The sequence below is a fragment of the Melospiza georgiana genome, chromosome 14, assembly GCF_028018845.1.
Source record: "Melospiza georgiana isolate bMelGeo1 chromosome 14, bMelGeo1.pri, whole genome shotgun sequence".
NCBI lineage: Eukaryota > Metazoa > Chordata > Aves > Passeriformes > Passerellidae > Melospiza > Melospiza georgiana.
The window spans coordinates 19,657,193-19,675,725 of record NC_080443.1 but is presented as its reverse complement, the minus strand read 5'-3'; the positions used below and the strand labels follow the sequence as shown (position 1 = coordinate 19,675,725).

General features: G+C 50.6%; 1 protein-coding gene across 1 annotated transcript in view; it reads left to right on the top strand.

The window, feature by feature from the left end:
- Window positions 1-1,067: 1,067 nt before the first annotated feature.
- The window catches only part of SLC7A5 (solute carrier family 7 member 5), a 30,977-nt gene continuing 13,511 nt past the window's right edge, over window positions 1,068-18,533 (top strand). Inside the window, exons 1-2 of the mRNA XM_058033967.1 lie at window positions 1,068-1,746; window positions 12,109-12,234. Coding sequence (XP_057889950.1) covers window positions 1,164-1,746; window positions 12,109-12,234 — 709 coding nt within the window. The 5' untranslated portion in view covers window positions 1,068-1,163. The remainder of the gene's footprint in view (window positions 1,747-12,108; window positions 12,235-18,533) is intronic.

Genomic DNA, 18,533 nt, shown 5'->3' with positions numbered 1-18,533 from the left:
TTACCTGCACAACTGCCAAGATGAATTATGTGAATTATTTTACATTTTTGTTTCACAAACAAGCATTTTGGTGACTTTGCCATTTGTCAGGTTTGAGATTGGTGACTCACTAATGTTTCAGAGAGGCCATTTTGGCGATCTTGGTGTCTGCCAGGAGGGGCTGATGCCCGCAGTGCCTCTGCAGAGGTGCAGGTGATGCAGCACAGGGGCCTCGCCCTGTGCTTGTGAACTGGGATAGAAAAGCAGGGCAGGATGGGGCTGGGAGAGGCAGGATATACATACAAACACATCTGTACATCATACATACATGGCTGTATATCCTGTATGTCATACATACACATCTGTATATCATATATACATGGCTGTATACCCTGTATATTATACATACGTGTCTGTATCTCCTGTCTATCATACATACATGTGTGTATCTCCGATATATCATACATACATGTCTGTATATCTTGTATATCATACATATGTGTCTCTATATCCTGTATATCATACATACATGTGTTTATATCCTGTATATCATATATACATGTGTGTATATCCTGTATATCATACATATATGTCTGTACATCCTGTGTATCATACATATGTGTCTCTATATCCTGTATATCATACATACATGTCTGTATCTCCTGTATATCATACATACATGTGTTTATATCCCATATATCATACATACGTGTCTATATCTCCTGTATATCATACATACTTGTGTTTATATCCTGTATATCATACATACATGTGTGTATACATGTTTACATTCACAGGGACCCGCTCTCCTCTACAGGACCTCCTTTACAGAGCACACCGAACGCCCAGCGCCCATGCCGGGCGGGGAAGCGCCGCTCACACCCCTCCCCTGCGGGCACCGAGTGCCACCGGGGCCGAACCGCGGGCTGGCATTTGCCTCCCTCTGTGCCCTTCTGAGGCTCGGGGACGCTCGGAGGAGCCCGGGCTGAGGGCGATGCGAGCCCGAGCGGGCACCCCGGGGGCGCTGCAGCATCCCCCGGCGCTCCTGCCCTCCTCCTGCCGCTCTCCTCCTCCTCCTCCTCCTCCTCCCCCCGGCACGCAGCCCGGCCCACCGCCGCCGGAACAAAAGGGGCGGCCGAAGGTGGCGGCGTGGCCGCGCCCGCTGCTCCCGCCGCTCCGCCACCATGTCCGCCAGCGGCGGCAGCTCCCCCGGCAATGCCGTGAAGAAGCGGAGCCCGGCCGGCTCGGCCGCCTCGCTGCCGCAGGAGGAGGAGAAGCAGGCGATGGAGAAGATGCTGGAAGGGGCGCAGGAGAACGGCTGTGCCCGCTCGCCGTCGCCCTGCGGCTCGGCGGAGGGGGTGACCCTGAAGCGGAACATCACCCTGCTCAACGGCGTGGCCATCATCGTGGGCACCATCATCGGCTCCGGCATCTTCGTCACCCCCACGGGCGTGCTGCGGGAGGCCGGCTCGCCGGGGCTCTCGCTCGTGGTCTGGGCCGTGTGCGGCGCCTTCTCCATCGTGGGCGCGCTGTGCTACGCCGAGCTCGGCACCACCATCACCAAGTCCGGCGGGGACTACGCCTACATGCTGGAGGTGTACGGCTCCCTGCCCGCCTTCCTCAAGCTCTGGATAGAGCTGCTCATCATCCGGCCCTCCTCGCAGTACATCGTGGCTCTGGTGTTCGCCACCTACCTGCTCAAGCCCATCTTCCCCACCTGCCCCGTGCCCGACGAGGGTGCCAAGCTGGTGGCCTGTCTGTGTGTCCGTAAGTAGCGGCGGGTGGCGTTCGGGTGACAGGCAGGAGGGCTGGATGGGGTTTAGGGAAGGAATTCCTCCCTGGGAAGGAGGGGAGGCCCTGGCACATGGTGCTCAGGGAAGCTGTGGCAGCCCCCGGCTCACTGAAGTGTCCAGGCTGGAGCATCCTGGTCTGGTGGAAGGTGTCCCTGCCCATGGGACGGGATGACCTTTAAATTCCCTTCCCATCCAAACCATTCCGTGATTCAGTGACCCTCTGCAGGTCCCCGCTGTCCTTACTCCACGTGGTTCCTCACTCCCCATCACCTTCCCCTAAAAATCTGCACCATCCCTCCTGTGTTACACTGGCTGCATCCTGGGATGGTTTTTTGGCTACCTTGAATAGCCACAGCAGAAAATGAGTCTCCACCCGTAATAAATTGAGCAGAAAATTCCCCGAAAGGCAGCTGTGGGCTAGTGATGCTCTCTGATTCCCGAGCAGCGTGTGATAAATGCAGCGTGCGTTTTTCCTGGGAGCTGGAATGGGATTTCTTGTGCTTTCCCCAGGACCATGTAGGGTAAAACCCCCTTGTCCCCCGGCTCTGCAGGGCCCTGTGGACGTTGGTGTGAGGATAACAATTATCTGTCACCAGCAACTGGTGCTGAACACGCCCTGAGCTGCTTTCAGCACCAGATGTGAGAGGAGATGTTTCCCGCCCGTGTGTGCGCTGATAGCGCGCTCAAAACCTGCGGCTGTGGGGTTTCTTTTGCCAGCAAACATTCTATCTCTGTCTGTCTGTCTGTCTGTGTCTGGGGCGGTGCCTTGCAGGGGTGTTCGGTCACGGTGGGGTGAATTCAGGGCCAGGGATGCCAGCCTGGGCACACAGAGCCCTGCCAGGGCACTCAGATCTCTCCTGATGCACTTTCATCACCTCTCTGCTCTTCTGGGGTCTGCAGTTTTGCCATTCAAATCCTATTTTCTGTTCCTCTGGTGACTGCAAAGTCACCCCATCCAAACTCCCAATCCTTTAAATCCAGGACCATGCCCTGTCTCTTCCCTCCTCATCTCCCATTCAATCTTTGTGCTCCACTGGAATTTAATGCCTTTATAGAGATGTTTATTGGGAGGAGATACAATTTTTGTGAGAGGTTTATAGATGATTTATCCACTGTACAAATTCACAGCCAGGTGATCTCTGTATTTTTGCATTTTGGGTGATGAGGAGGAAGCTGCTCGTGTGTGCTGCCCTTTCCTAGGATTGTGTGAGATTCCTTCCCCCTCCGAGGATCTCAGGCATCCCAAAGCTGCAGCACACGGTCGTTATGGGAAGATAGATTGGCTGGAAATGTGTCCGAGCCAGCCTGACCCGGGCTGTGGGAGGTAAATGATATGGTTAATTATAGGATTGATAACAGGCAGGACACTGCCCTGTGCTTTCTTCAGGCAAGATTGAAACTGCTCAGTCCCCAGGTGAATTTTTAGGAATATAAAGGTACCTGGGCAGGCATGTGGATTTCCATCCAAATTTTTACAGTGTGGAGAGTGTTTATTAGGGAAATTTAATCATTTAACTAAGAAAGCTGTAAGGTGGTCAGGGAATAGCCCTGCTGATGGGTGTGCTGCCTTTTGGAAATCTGATTTTCGAGCTTTGCTGCTGGTCTGCACTGTGGTTTCCTCAGGAGAGAGGCAGGGATCCACGTGCCATTTGTGTTCCCTGCTGAAAACCCAAGGAATTAGGATGTAATTTAGGGTTTTCTTGCTGCCTTATGGCAAAGTTTTGCCGTGCAAGCACAGATGGAGCTGGCCAAGCCTTTGAGGATGTGTTTCTAACCAAAAGTGACTTTCATCTTCAGAATCATTCCCAAAACGAGTTTCTGTTCCCATTTTATTGCTCAAAGCCCGGGGCAGGGTTAAACAGACCTGTCCACGTTGGGATCTGTTCACTGGTGAGGATTTGCAGCACAAAACTCCTTGGAGCCAGCTCTCATTCCTGTTTATGCTCCTGCAAGAAAAGTCTCCAGCCTTCCTTTGGTAACAATTAGGCTTTCCCTGGGGCAGAATTTGTTCTTGAACCTTTATCCTGAGCTGCCAAGGGAAAGGTTTGGAGTTCTCCAGATCTGCATCATCCCCATGTGTTTCTCCTTTAAGCTCTGCTCCCCCTTGCACTGCTGGCTCTTGGTTTGTTTATGCTTTGGGTTAAGTTTGGGGTTGTCTCCTTTGCTCCAGGAGGTTTGTTCATCCTGCAGCGCCTTCAGCAGGGCAGCTTTTGGGAACTTTGATTTTTGGAACTTTAAGTTTTGGAATCAGCTTTTCATCTCCCCGGTGCCAAAACCACACCGTGACCCAGGAACAATAAACGAAATAAATCTGCTCCAGGGGCTCAGGCAGCCACACAACCCTTGTGGGGACTCACAAACAGCTTTGTTCAAACAGAAACTGCACAGAGAGAGACTTTTTTAGTCTTTTCAAAAGCTCTAGAGTAGAAAAATAATGACCTATTTGTGCATAGGCTGCAGCACATACATGAATGAGTTACCTCAAAATGGGGGAGAGCAGCTTGGGAAGCAGCAGAGGAATTTGGGACCTGGGGCTGGGGTACAGTAGCCAAAATGCAGCCTTGCAGAACAGTCCCTGCTCTATTCCTTGCAGAGTTTGTATCTCCACACAAAATGCACTTGGCTGCACAGTTTGTAGTAAGAGGAGGAATAACTAAAGTTATTTGTTTCCACTTTGCTGCTGCTGAAGGGTTGAATAAATCGTGTGTTGTTCAGAGTTTGCCACCGTGAACTTCAGAGAGTGAATTAATGCATTAAGAGAACCTAAATCACAGGCTTGAGTGAAAGGAAAAAATGGTTGGAAGAGGGAATTTTGTTCCCCTGGAAGGTGCTGAGGAAAACAAGGTGGGTGGTAAGGAGAATTTCCCTACAAATAGGTATTTTGTGCCCTGGAGGTTGTAATCTACACACAGTTGGTATGCAGGGCTTCTTTCATGGGCACCCGGAGTGCCTGTGGTGTTTGCCACAAATAAAAGCTGGGAATCCACTCCAGGGAAATCTTCCTGGGGCAGGAGGGGTCAGGCTGTTCATCCTTAGCCCAGCTCATTTCATGTTCCCCAAATTTGGCTGAAGACTTTGCAGGCTGCAGGTTACTTGGGTGATTCAGAAATTGAGCATCTCTTTTAGCTGTGAGATTGGATGGTTGATACTTTAAAACTGATAACACAAAATCCATCTGAGTGTTCGGTACACAAAAATTGGAAGTTCAGGAAACAGAGTTTGTGCATTTGTGTGAAAACACAGGAATAATTTGAATTCTCTCACTTCTGGGCTCATCTAAACCAGTTTTACCCCTTCTGTAGTGGGTGGAGGGACTGAATTTGCATATCTGATGTTATGAGGAGCTGAATTTGCATATCTGATGATCTACATTACAATGTCAATATTGGACATGGCAAAGAATTAAACCTTGGATCCTGTGCTCTGTCTCAGGTGTGAGGGCTCAGGTTTTCCTTCCATCCTGCTGCCACTTGTGTGAACACTTCAAGTTAATAAATCCTAACAAAAATCAGTAAAAACCACCAGTACCCCTGTGTGTTCCAGAGAGGGCTCAGAGTAGAAAGTGTTGATCTGATTAATTAAAGATGCTGTGGCTATTCCTCATTTCCCACTGTTGATTTGCAGATTTCCTGCTTGCACAGAGGCACCTGCCCAGGTCTGGTGCAGTAAATTCACTCCCTGTGCATCAGGGAGACAGGAATGAAGCTGCTGCCAGCCCTGAGCTGGATCTTGGTGTTCCACAAGTGCCTGAGCTGTTCATCCCACACATCCTCACACCCTGAGAGCCACACACAGCTTCTAGAATTCCCTGATTTCCTGACAAGAAAATCTGCTCCACAGTGGGAAACTGGGATTGGACTCGATAATTCATCCTTGTGGATCCTTTCTAGCTCAGGATATTCTGTTGTTTTAATTTTTTCTTCCTCCTCACTGTTAGATCAGCAGTTTGACATTTTGCTTCTGAATTTGTGTCTCACTTATTAATTAGATATGCAAATCTGGCACTAATAACCCCAGCACAGCAATATCAAAGCCAGGGAATTTTAATCTTCCTCAAAATTTATCTAAACTTCCTTCACTACTTCTGAGCTCTGCTGTTGGGCATTCCTCCTGCAGGGCTGGAACTCCAGGGAATGCTGATGAACTCCTCATTTGTCTCTTGTGTTTTGAGCAGCCAGAGGGTGGAAGGATGAGCAGGAGGCAGGTTTGGGAGCCCTTGTCCTGAGAGAAGGAATCCAAGCAAGGGCAGCTGCCAAGCTGTCCAGGAGGTAATATCCAGTGTCAGCATTCCACCCAGAAATCCCAGACCCTGTGGGGAGCAGGAATCTTTATTTGACATCAAGGTTTTGCTGCCAGGCTCAGCTCTTTTACAGGTGTGTGGATTTTCACCTCATCAGGAATTAACTGGTGAAAAGCAAACACAAAACACACCCAGGGCCTGTCTGCCTGAGATGGGTTCCTTCTGCAGCATTGCTGCTTTTAATTAATCTGCCAGGACAAGCTGGGTGTGAAGCTTTGAAGATTTCTTTTCCTCCTCCAGAAAGGTGGATTAAGGGACTAAAGCTCCATCAGCAAATTGCCCTTGGAGGGGATTGGAAGGAAGGGGCTGTGGAGCCCCTGCTGGATGGCAGAGGCTGCAGGGCTGAGGTTGCTTTTTTAATCTGTGTTTAATTAGAGCAGCATTAATGAAAACAGGCTCAGACACTCACAGGACTCTCCAGAAATCAATGAGAGCTTGGAGGGCTCTTGAAACACACAGGGAGCAGCCACTGCAATTCCAGCATCCCTCTCCTGGCTCTCACAACAATTACCCCATTAAATGTTACTGGGTTTGAATCATTTCTGTTATCACTGAGATCATTCTGAGTCTCTCTGCTCTGGCATGAACAAATTGGGAAGGTTTTTGTGGAAAACCCCTCCAGGGTCAGCCTCATTTAAAGCAGCATCCCTTGTTTTGAGTATTCCAAGAGTTCCATGGTCCCAGGGTCGGATGTGGTCACAGGGTCGGTCTGAGGGATGGGAAATTCAGATTTTTTTCACATAAAATAGCAGCAGGTGCTGCTCCCTATTGGGAAGATGCTTCTGTGAGGTGAGCATGGAGTTAGTTTGGGATGGTTAATTTGATGGGAATGGGAGAAATAGGAAGAGCTTTTCCATATATTTTCTCCCTGTATTTTGTTTGTTTTCCTGAGGTAAAATGTCCTGTTGGTGGAATTGCTGTGTCATGTCCTCTGGAAACCTTGGCAGTAAATCACAACCTTCTTCCAAAGAGCCAAAATAGCAACTCCTGCCTCTAGATAGGAGCCACCTCTCCCAACACTGAGGAGCTCTTTGGAGTTTTCCTGTGTCAGTGTCCTGCTGTTATTATGGGATAGGGGTATTGACCTGGTCAGGGTGCCTGGGGTTGTTTGTTGGGACGTCCAGAGCTCCTGGCTCAGTGTGGGTTTGGTGATGATCTCTTTTTTAAACCCCCTGGTAGGGCAAGTTTGCCTTCTCCTTTGTTGATGCACCCATTCCCTGATTGCTGTTTTGGAAAGAGGAATAAAAAGGGAACTGGGAAGCATTGCCAGGGATGTTGATTACTATAAGTAGATTTTAATATAGACACGTTTGCTCTGGGGCCAGGAGCTTTCCAACAGCCTCATGTGCCCCCAGGCCTTTCCCTTTCTAGGACTGACTGCCCTGGGTGTTAAGTTTCTCCAGGGATTTGTTCTTGCAGAAATATCTGCAAAGTTTTTCCCTCTGCTTTTTCCCTTCCCCACCTTGCAGGTCAGTACCTGCCAAATTGAAATATCCTGAATCATTTTCTGCCTGTGACCTTGCCTGTCCCACGTTGGAATGTGCAATTGCAAAGAGTCACCACAGAGTTTTGGGAGACACTGTAACATCCCAGCTGCTGGAGTATAAAATTGGTGGGGTGTTTTTGCCTTGGTGAATTGATTTTCCCATGGGTTTAATCCACCCTGGTCAGTATAACTTAATTTTTGTTTTGTCCTGTGTAGATTAACTGTCACCTGCATTTCATGTGGAGGGAAAGGAGCAGCCTTTGCTGTGGGATGGGGTAAGGAATGTTCTGGGAGTGATTGTGAGGGAAAATCAACATCACCCAGTGGCAGATGGTAAATGGGAGCATCACCTTACAGTGGCAAGGACCAGGCACTTTGGAAGTGTGGGTTACAGACAGAGCCATGCATGACAGAACAGTTCACAGGCCTTATTTTCCTGGCAGGGAAGCTGATGGAGGGGATTTCTCTTCATTTTCCCTTCAATTTCCCTTTATTTTCCACAGCTTCCCAACCTGCTGTGTGTTATCACTGGGTCCTGTGGTACCACAAACAGGAATCCCATGGGAATTAAGAGCAACTTAATGAGTTTAGTCCCTTAAAGGGAGCTACTTCCACACCTTCCAGAGGTGTACATGGAATCACACTGCCAGCACCACAGGTTGGACCCAGGAGGTGGAATTAGGGACAAAAGGGACATTGTGCAAATGTCTGTGCCAGTACCCTGGGAATTTCATTCCTGTGCTCATTCCAGAGATTTCACCTGCAAAGCTGCTGAGGAGGATCTTGGGCTGAGCAAGCTGTGTCACCCCCAGGCAGTTCCATGTGGGAATTGGATCTTTGTCCCTGTCCCCTGTCCTGGGAGAGCTGCAGCTGTGCCTGTGCACAGGAGCGATGCCAAGGCTCTTGCATCAGAAGTGGCAGCCCAGGTTCAGCTGTGCCTGCTCCATTCCCTCTGTTTGCTCTGGCACAGCCTCACTCTCCCCGTCCTGCCTTTCCCTGGACACAGGAGCTGTTCCATGGATGTGTTCTAGGAGGGATTGATCCATTTATCTGTCTGCAGTTTTTCCTGTTGTCCTCTAGGAGTTGTGTCTGGGAGAGAGCTTGGGAGGCAGCTTCAGAGGCATACAGCCATAAAATGGGAATTGTGGGTAAAGTCCTGTCTGGTGTCACATTAATCAGTTTGTCCTTGTTCCTATCAGGAGTGGGGAATTCCCTGGCTGTGCAGGTGAGTGCCAGTGGAGCAGGTTCAGTGAGATGCCTGAAGCCAGCAGGAACTGCAGGACAGAGGAAATACTGAAGCCAGACCTGCTGGTGTATTTAGAAACTCAGATTTCCCTCTGTGGTTTGAGTTGCCTTGGAATGAGGCTGGGCTGGAGCAGTCCCAGGGGGTGAAGGGATGAACAACACCTGGAGAGCAAAAACCAGGATCTCTCCTGCCAGAGTCATGAGTAATTAATCACCTGAGCTAGATTAGGTGTAGGGGAAACTTTTGTTATTGTGAGGGTGGGGAGACCCTGGCACAGGTGCCCAGAGCAGCTGTGGCTGCCCCTGGATCCTGGCAGTGTCCAAGGCCAGGCTGGAATGGACTTGGAACAACCTGGGATAGTGGAAGGTGTCCCTGCCCATGGGATTGGAACAAGAGGACCTCTAATGTTCCTTCCAACCCAAACCAGTGTGGGATTCTCTGAAAAGTCACCCCCTGTCCATCTGCCATCCCTTCAGCTTTCTAACACTTATTGTCCCAATTATGTAAAGCTTTGGAGAGGGGCTGGCTCAGCCAGGCCGTGGCACGTCAGGTCAGCTGAAATCCTCGTTCCTCGAATGGTTCCTGAGCACAGCCCTGATGGGTCACTGCAAAGCTCTGCTGGCTGACAGGGGCCGGAGCCTTAGGAAAACACTGCAGGAATCAGGGCAGCACAGCCTGCTCTCTGTGTCAGTGCCCTGGTTTGTGGTGCAGCTTTGCTGTGTTTTTCCTGGAGTGATTCAGCCGAGGTGAGGGAGCGCTGCCAGGAGGATCCCACAGCCCCTGCCTGCCAGGGCAGCATTTGGGATCAAAGCTATCAAACTTGCTGCTCTAAGAAATCCCAGCCTCCTGAGAAGCTCAGCAGCCACTGGAATTTGTCCTGGAGTTTTATGGAAAAGCTTTCATCCTGTTTGTCTGTAGGATTCTTCCTGATGGGCTAGACTGGGGGATTCAGTGGAGAAACTACTGTGCTTCTTTAGGAAAGAAAAATATTATTGGAAAGGGGGAAAAGCAAAGCTGAGGAAATGTGACTGGCAGGGCTGATGACCACGGCAGAAACTTCCAGCCCTGTTTACTCTCTGATCCCAAAGTGTTTTCTCTTTTTTTAGGGAGTCTGTTTATCTGCACTGATGGGGCTTTGGGGCTGAACACACACTTGGAGTCTGTAGGAAACTTTTGCTTTTCATTTTCACCACCACCCTCCAGGGCACTCTGTAGAGACCCAGAGCAGGGAAAATAGCCCCTAAAAATCAGTGTTGAAGTGGGGGTGAAGCATTTATTGTCACAGGCATAGAATGCCTAAATGGGGCAGGGAATGTCACTGTCACACCTCTCAGGGCTGTCCTCACCACGACAGCAGCAGCAGCAGTGTGGTCCTAGATGGGTGAGCTCATCCTCTAAATATCCCTCTGTAAACAAGGGCAGATTTATTTTTAGCATAATCGCTGGTCAAAGGGAATCCTGCTCCAGAGCCTGCTGCCCTGAGCACTCACTGGAGGTGCTTTCACTGCCTGGGTTGGGAGTTTTGCTGGGAGAATTCCCTGTGTTTCCTTTCCCCTGTAGCACTCTAAGGTCACTTGGTTAAGCTGTGTTTCCTCCTTGCTGCTGTCTGACCGTGTCCCTTTGCCCTGTCCCCAGAGGCAGACGTGTCCCAGTGTCCCTCTGTGGGGACAGGGCTGGGACAGGGGCTGGGAACTCTCCAGACCTGTCCCTGTCCCGTATCTCCTGGAGGGGCCTGGCACAGGGACAGTGGTGTGGCACATCTGTCACCACAGTCACTCAGCCCTGCTCCTGGCCAGAGCCCAGCTCGTGCTGTCCTGTGTCCCCTGTGTGGCTCTGCTTCCCCAGAAACAGCTCAGGGTCATTTCAGCCTCAGCCACGCTCCCAAAGGGGCTCCAAGGGCACGGCACAAAATCCATCTCCAGTCCCTGTTTGCTGCTGGCTGTCACCCCTGTGGGATGGCTTGGATCCTGTGCTTTCCTTCCTGACACACACAGCGCTCACTGCTCCACACTTGAGCTGCTCCTGTGTTGGAACGGCAGCAGATCCTGGGTATGGGAGGGTGGGGGAAGGACCCAGTGATCCTGGGACACTGGCACAGGCTATCCCTGGCAGTGCCCAAGGCCAGCCTGAATGGAGCTTGGAGCACCCTGGGATGGTGGAAGGTGTCCCTGCCCTTGGCATTGGTGGGACTGGATCTGTGAGATCCTTCCGAGCCCAGCCCCTCTGGGATCAGCTCTGGGCTCTGAAGTGGGCTCCAGCTCCAGCTCACACCCTCAGGGGAGGCACTGGGATGTTTTGGGGAGCAGCTGCTTGGCTCTGATCAGGAGCTGCTGTGAAGAGGAGCTGCAGGCTCTGGGAAGGAGCTTTTGCACAGGGGCAGAGGGAGCTGGGAAAGGATCCTGCAGGGAAAAGCCTCCAGCCCCAGGAGGAGGTTTGGGATCTGCTCCTCCCTGAGCTGCTCAGGCTGGGGCTGGCCAGGGGACAGTGAGGGGTCACTGGGCTGGAGGGAGGGCAGCCAGCACGTGGGCACTGCCACCCTCAGTGTGACATTTGCTGTGTCCATAATAAGCAGCAAGCTCTGGGGAGGGAGCAGGGCACCAAAATAGTCAGTGATTTGTGAGGGCAGCAGGGCTTTGCCATTATTTGCTCTGCAGCAGGTGAAGCTCAGCCAGGAGCAGAGGCTTTGATCAAGGCCTGGTCCAGGCTGTGCCCTGCCTGGCAGGAATGTCACACTGGCAGGATGGGATGCAGAGAAGCTGGGGGGGAATGTGGCAAAGAAAGATGGGAAGTAAACCCCAGTAGTTGCATTAACCATGGGGCAACATGTGGGCAGCAGGAGCTTCTCAGCAAACAGATACTGAGCCCTCAGGAGTTTTCCAATGGAGCAATCCCATTCCATGTCCCAAGGACCACAGGCATTATTCAGAGCACTTACTGCCAACATAAAGGGTCCAGTTGAGAAGTGGGAGGCTGCAGAGCTCTCAGTGAGTTTCTCTTTTGGGAAGAGGCTCTTGTTGGTTGTTTTAGCTAAAGGGAATCATTGAATGGTTTGGGTTGGAAGAACCTTGAAGAACATCTCATCCACCCCCTGCCGTGGCAGGGACACCATCCCAGGCTGCTCCAGGTCCCATCCAAACTGGCCTTGGGCACTGCCAGGGATCCAGGGGCCACCACAGCTTCTCTGGGCCTCCCCACCCTCACAGGGAGGAATTCCTTCCATGTATCCCACCAAAGATTCTTTGTGCTTTTTGGTGCATTTGGCATGTCTCCCTGGATGCTGACCTTGTCCCTTGTGTCCCCTCAGTGCTGCTGACAGCTGTGAACTGCTACAGTGTCAAGGCTGCCACCCGTGTGCAGGACGCCTTCGCTGCGGCCAAGCTGCTGGCACTGGCTCTCATCATCATCCTGGGCTTCGTGCAGCTGGCAAAGGGTGAGTGCTGCTCCTTCTCTGCTTCTGGGCAAAGCAGGGTGAGGGGCTGAGTGAGTGCTGCTCCTTCTGGGCAAAGCAGGGTGAGGGGCTGAGTGAGTGCTGCTCCTTTTGGGTAAAGCAGGGTGAGGGGCTGAGTGAGTGCTGCTCCTTTTGGGTAAAGCAGGGTGAGGGGCTGAGTGAGTGCTGCTCCTTCTGGGCAAAGCAGGATGAGGGGCAGAGCCCAGGAGTCCAGCCCCAGGTGTTCCAGAGCTTTACAAACCTCCCCGTTCTCTCAGGTCCTTAGGGGATGTTCCCAGCTTTGCCACAGTCTGGGGTTTTGTGTTTTATTTGTGGGATTTTATATTTTATATCACTGCCAGGCTTGATTTCATGCTCCTGAAACCACTTAAACTCTTTCCCAGTTACACAGAGGGAGATTTCTCCCTTTGGGAGTGAAAATGTTGGTGCTGCTGCACTGGGAAATCTCTTTGTAACATTTTGCTCACAGAGAATTATCTGCATGTGCAAACCTCTTCCAGTCATCTTAATCCTTCCACAAACTCCCCCTGCACATTTCCCTTCATCCTGTTCCAGGTGTGCAGTGGCTCAGGCCAGCTCTGGGTCACCCAGGGACACAGAGCCCAAAGGAGCAGAGATCAGAGCTCTCAGCTGGCACTGGCACCTGGAAAAGGAGACAGAAATGGGAAGATAAAGCAGATTTTTTGGTGCTTCTGCTGGTTTGCTTCATGCACCCATGAAATCCTCTCAGAGCAGGGAGATGGTTTGTTCCAAACCCATCTGAGTTTGTTCCAAACCTGATTAACTCACAGTTAAACCAAAGTGTGGCTTTTTTGTGCAAGTTTTGTGGGAATAAATGTGTCCTGGGGAACAGTCCTGTCCTTGTTTGCTGAGAGGGGATAAAATCTCCAGGGAATTGTGTCCCTGCACAGGGGTGAGTCTGTGTGCTCGTGGGTCTGTAATTCCTGTCTCAGCTCTGGGAGCCAGTGCTGTCTTTGCAGAATTTCTTGCTTTGTCAGAGGTTTTATTTTCTTCCAGCTCAGTGCAGACACTCAACAGGGACATTGTTTGAGGCTTATCAGAAAACACACCTCCTCCCTCTGCCCAGCTCCCCAGCCTGCTCTGCTGGACCTGATTCTCTCCCAGGAGGAAAGGGATAAATCAGGATAAATCTCTTTGAGCTGGTTAACATTTTACCATGAAGATCTTTACAACTGGGCTTTGTTTGCAGATAGAATCTTAATTTGCATCTTCAGAATGTGCTGTACTTTTGGCCTTTTTGGGGAGGCTGAGCCACTTTCTGCCTTGCTTCCTCAGGTGGAAATCCATGAGATTTTCCTTGATTTCTCTGTAACCTAGAAGGGATTTCTGCCCTGTTACAATAAATCCCCTCTTCCCCTCCTGTGTCCCAGGAGTTGTTTTCCTTCCTTTGAAGTTTCGGGTGGTTGTGGCTGTGCAGACCTTGCAGGGCAGAGAATTCCATGTGATTTCTTTTCCTGCTGATCCACCTGGCAGGGAGATCAAAAGCAGTTCCTGGGCAGTGACACCTGTGAGCCAACTTCTCCCTGTCTGAGCAGCCAACCCTCAAACCAGACAGGATCAGAGTGGGATCCTCAGGATCCACAGCAGATCCTGGCTCCCACTTTGTCCCAATGCCCATTCCAGCTTCTGCAGAATCCCACAGCTGGGATTCTGCCTGGCTCCAGCATGGATTTTATTAATCCTTTGGGAATTTCCAGGCTCTCTGCTAAGTCCTTAAGAATGTGCAAGCTCCTTTCCTGTCCCTTCCTCAGCTCCCACCTTGCTCCATTTTCCTTTCAGTCATTCCAGGTCACTCTGTGCTTTTAGCAGGGATACAGCAAGAAATTGTCTTTTTTCTTCATTTTTTTAAATCAAAAAAGCACCAAAATGCCCATTTTCAGTGACAGTGGGAGAGCACTTCCCTGTCCTCCAGCTTTGTCCCACATTTCCACACCCTGTGCCCATTCCAGTGTTGGTTTTTTGGACAGAGACTCTTCCCACCAGCAGCTGGGTGACCCCATCCAAGCTGGCAGCACTTTTGGGGTGAGATCTGCACCCAGTTTTCAGGGGGATGGGGTTGTGTATTCCTGGGATGTTCTGGACAGTGAACTGGTTTTACTGGTTCCTGTCCCACTGCTGGTTTGTGTTCCCAGTATCCATAAACAGACCAGAGGAGCAACACCACATTTTTAGCTCAAATGTGGAAATTTCTGTGATTTCACAGAAGTCTCTCTGCATTAACCTCCCACCTTCAGCCTTTGCTTTTTTCTCTTTTTATCCTCTCCTTGGCTCTTTTCCTGGTTTGCAGAAGAGCAGGGATCTCTCAAGGACAAAGGACTCTGTGGCAATTTTGCCCACAAAAAGAACATTTCCCTGTCAGCAGCTGTTTCCCATCACTCCTTCCCTGCCCTTTCCAAAGGAGGAGGCTGAAGTTGGTTTCCTACTCAGCCTTTCAAGTGCTTGGAGGTTGACTCAGTGGAACGGAGCTGCTTGGGCTGAAATTATTTTATTAATCCAAGAGTGAAACTTTTAAAAGCCTTTTTGGGGCTGGAAATGAGTGGCTTGAAAAGTCCTGGATTTGGGTATTGCTTTGTAAAATCTTGTGTATGGCCCTCAGATTATAGCATGCAAATAATAGAAATAAATAAATAAAATTTAAATAAATAACTTACTTAAATAAATTACTTATAGAAATAACTTAAAACATAGAGAGGATCAGTATTTTGAAGTCAAAAATCCAGAAATAAATATATCACAAACACGTTTGACATCTATTTATTCCTGTGGATGATGCCTCAGGGTTTCTGGAATATTTCTGTGCCCTCAGGCAGCTGAAGCGGGGATGCAGCTCCAGCCCTTGCTGTGATCTCTCACCAGCAGCTCTGCTTAAAACCTGGAATTGGGCCTTTGGGACTTGGAGAAACAGAATTTAACACTGATTTGATTGAATTGCTTTTATTGGATTTATTGTCCCTTTATTTATCGTCCCTTTTCTTTATCCTGACTGGGAAATTCCTGGTCTGTGGTGCCTCCAGGAGCTGTTTGGTGGCAGCAGCATTTTTCTCTCTGCCTCCCTCCCTTGGGCTGTCAGGGATGCAGAGCTGCATCTGCCAGAGCAGCTCGGGGTCAGTTAAGGACAGAGCAGGCAGGTTTAACTCCAGAGCAGAGCTTAGGCTGGGCACGAGATTTGGGTTTAATTTGGGGTTTTTTTCATTGTGTTTTGGTTTACCTTGTTATTTTGTTGGTTTGTTTGGGGGTTTTGTTTTGTTTTTGATTGGGTTTTTGTTTAGTTTTTTAGTAGGTTGTTTGTTTGTTGTTTTAGTTTTTGTTTTTTGCAGAATGATGAAATAATTTGGGTGGAAAGGGACCTCAGAGCTCCTCCAGTCTCACCCCTGCCATGAACAGGGACACCTTCCCCTGTCCCAGGGTGCTCCAAGCCTGGGAGGAAAGGAACAGAGACTCAATTTTCCTTCCTTCTCTCTCTCTAAATCATGGGATTCTTCATCCAAAAAAAAAGGCAGAGAAAAAAATGTGGACTGTGAGCCGCCAAAATAACCCCCAGGGAGAAATACAGAGGCCAAAGGAGCATTTTGTAGCAAAAGGGATTTGATAAGTGAAAGCAGCACCCAGATGTCTCAACCCCACAGTGCCAGACATTTCCTTGCACCTGGAGTACTAAAAATTGCATTTTAAGAGCCAAGCTCTGCTCACTGAAGGTCTGAATCTTCCTTCTGATACTTTCAGAGCCCTCCCAGCAGAGTTCAGGATTTTCAACCCCAATATTACTTTTAAAGAGCTTTTTACAAGCAGTATTGGGGTGGGGATGGCAGAGCTGGCTGGGGTGTTGAGGGAAGCTGAGGCTGGCAGTGCCCAAGGCCAGGCTGGACAGGGCCTGGAGCAGCCTGGGACAGTAGAAGGTGTCCCTGCCATGGGATGGGAGGAATTTTGAGGTTCCTTTAACCCAAAGCAGTCCAGGTTCCATGGTCAGCCAGGGCTCCTGGCACAAGGCTGGAGCTGTGAGGGGAGTCTGGAGCCCCGAGCAGGGGAATGTCCTCACCCAGCCCAGCCTGGCTCCCACCAGGAATCCTCCAAATGAATACGGAACATCCTGAGGGCACAGAAGGATGGCAGGGACAGCATTCCCTGCTGCTGCTGTCCCCTGGCACCCCAATGCCACCACCTGCCATGCTTTTCCAGCAGGAGCTTCACAGGGAGGCTCCTTCCTCATCCTCCCTGTCAGCAGGGACAGCTGCCACACCCTGCCCCTGTAAATCACAGCAGCCTCCTGCTGCAGATTAATCACATTAATCAGGTGTCAAACGATTCTTTTCCTGACTCAGTTCCCTGAATTTTCCCTGGTTTTCCTCCTCTTTTGGTGCTCTGGGTACAACACCCCGTGCTGAGGGCTCCTTCTCCCCGTGCTGAGGGCTCCCTCTCCCCATGGCCGAGTTCCCTCTCCTCGCTGTTGGGGCAAGTTGAAAATGTTTAATTATCCTGCAATGCTTTGTGCAGGAGAAGATTGCTGTGCTATTAAAACCTTAAAACCAGACTAGACATGACCGGGGAGCAAATGAACATTTTTGAAGGAAGGGCCGGGCACAGACACGCAGCGCCTCACGGGCCCTCCCTCAGCACTCCCGCGGCAGGGCCCCGGCTGACCCGGCACAATTACCGCAGTCTTGGCAGCTGGAGGAGCCGCAAATGGGCATTGTGTCACAGCTCGTTACCTTAATTTGGTTAATTGTAGAGCAGAGTGCGGCGGAACAGCCGGTTCAAACCAGGCTCGGGCTCTCCGGGGTGCCGGGCATGGGCAGGGCAGTGCCTGGAGCCCGGGATGAGCTGGGGATGCCCCAAGGCCGTGCTTGGCAGCCTCACCTGCACATTTGTAACCTTAATTTCAGGCAGATCCAAAAGCCTGGGGCTGGAATTGTCGAGGCTTGAAGGATGGAGTGCCTGGGAGATGGTGCAGCATGGCCGCTCTCTCCCTGCTCCCCTGGCTTCACAGGGTGGGGCTGGATCAAAGGTCCAAATTAGGATCAAACCTAAATAATACCAAGATTTTTAGCAGGGCTTGTTAAGGGGATGAGGTTTTAAACTGGCAGGTTTAGATTAGCTACAAGGAAGAATTCTTTCATGCTGTGGATGGTGAGATAGGGGCACTCCTGTGGTTTAATTTAATTGTGTCCTGACATGTTGCTAAATCCATTTGACCCTGGGGCACAGCAATAAGAAATTTAACAACTCACTGGGAGGTTTTGGGGAGCTCCAGCTCTCCAAAGGTGAGGTGAGAAGGGCAGCGAGGTGTTGGCTGCCTCAGGAGAAGAAATATTTGGCCTGAAAGGGTTTTGCCTGTGACAGACAAGGAGGATTTTGGAAGACCTGTGGACAAGAAATGGAGTGGTGCTCTGCTGCTCCCAGGTGGGAGCATCCTCCTGGGTGGTGAGGGTGATGGTCCATGATGAGGGTGGGAACATGGAGAGCCTGAGACCTTTGAGAAGAGATATCCTGAGGGGTGTTTGAAATGCTGGAGAGCCTCCTGCTCTCCCAGTCCATCCATGTGCTGTTGCAGTAGCTAATTGCAGGCACTGTGAACAAAGTGTGTCTCTTATTCCCATAACAAAAGGCCTGGAAAGAACCAGACTGGTAATTATTCAGGAAGGGCAGAAAATGAGGTGGGGAAAGCTGAGCCCGAGGGATGCAGGGGATCACATTCCACCCCTCCTGCTCAGCCCTTTGATTCACCTGGGCTAAATTGGGATTCTGTGCAGAACCTGCAAGGCAAGAATTGAAGAATTGAGGTTAAACTCAGCCTTTTATCAGTCTCTGCTTTTCCTGGCTCTCCTCTTGCGCTCAGATTTGTTTTTGAAAAGGATTGGTGCATTTTGCTGAGGAGGATCAAATACATCCAGCACATCCCAAGGGAGATGCAGGGAAGAACCTTTCTGGTGCAAGGAGCTGCTGGGAAAGAGGTGACTCCAGCAGAGAACAGGGATTGGGATCCGGGCAGGAGGAGCCTTGCTCACCTGAGCTTTGAGGAGCATCCCTGAGCTTTTCCAGCAGCACCTCCTGGGTGCCCAGTGCCAAGGGATGAAGGGTTAAGCTGCAGGCCCTGCTGACTGCCTTGTGATGCAGTTGCTGGGGTGATTAGGAGAGCTCTGTGCCCTAAGAGGAATCACATGGGCTCCCCCTGGGTGCAGAGGTGCCCCTCTGGATCCCACCACAGCTCCCTGCATTCAGCCTGGGAGCGTGGCTCTGCCATCCCTGTCCCACAGCCAGCCCCT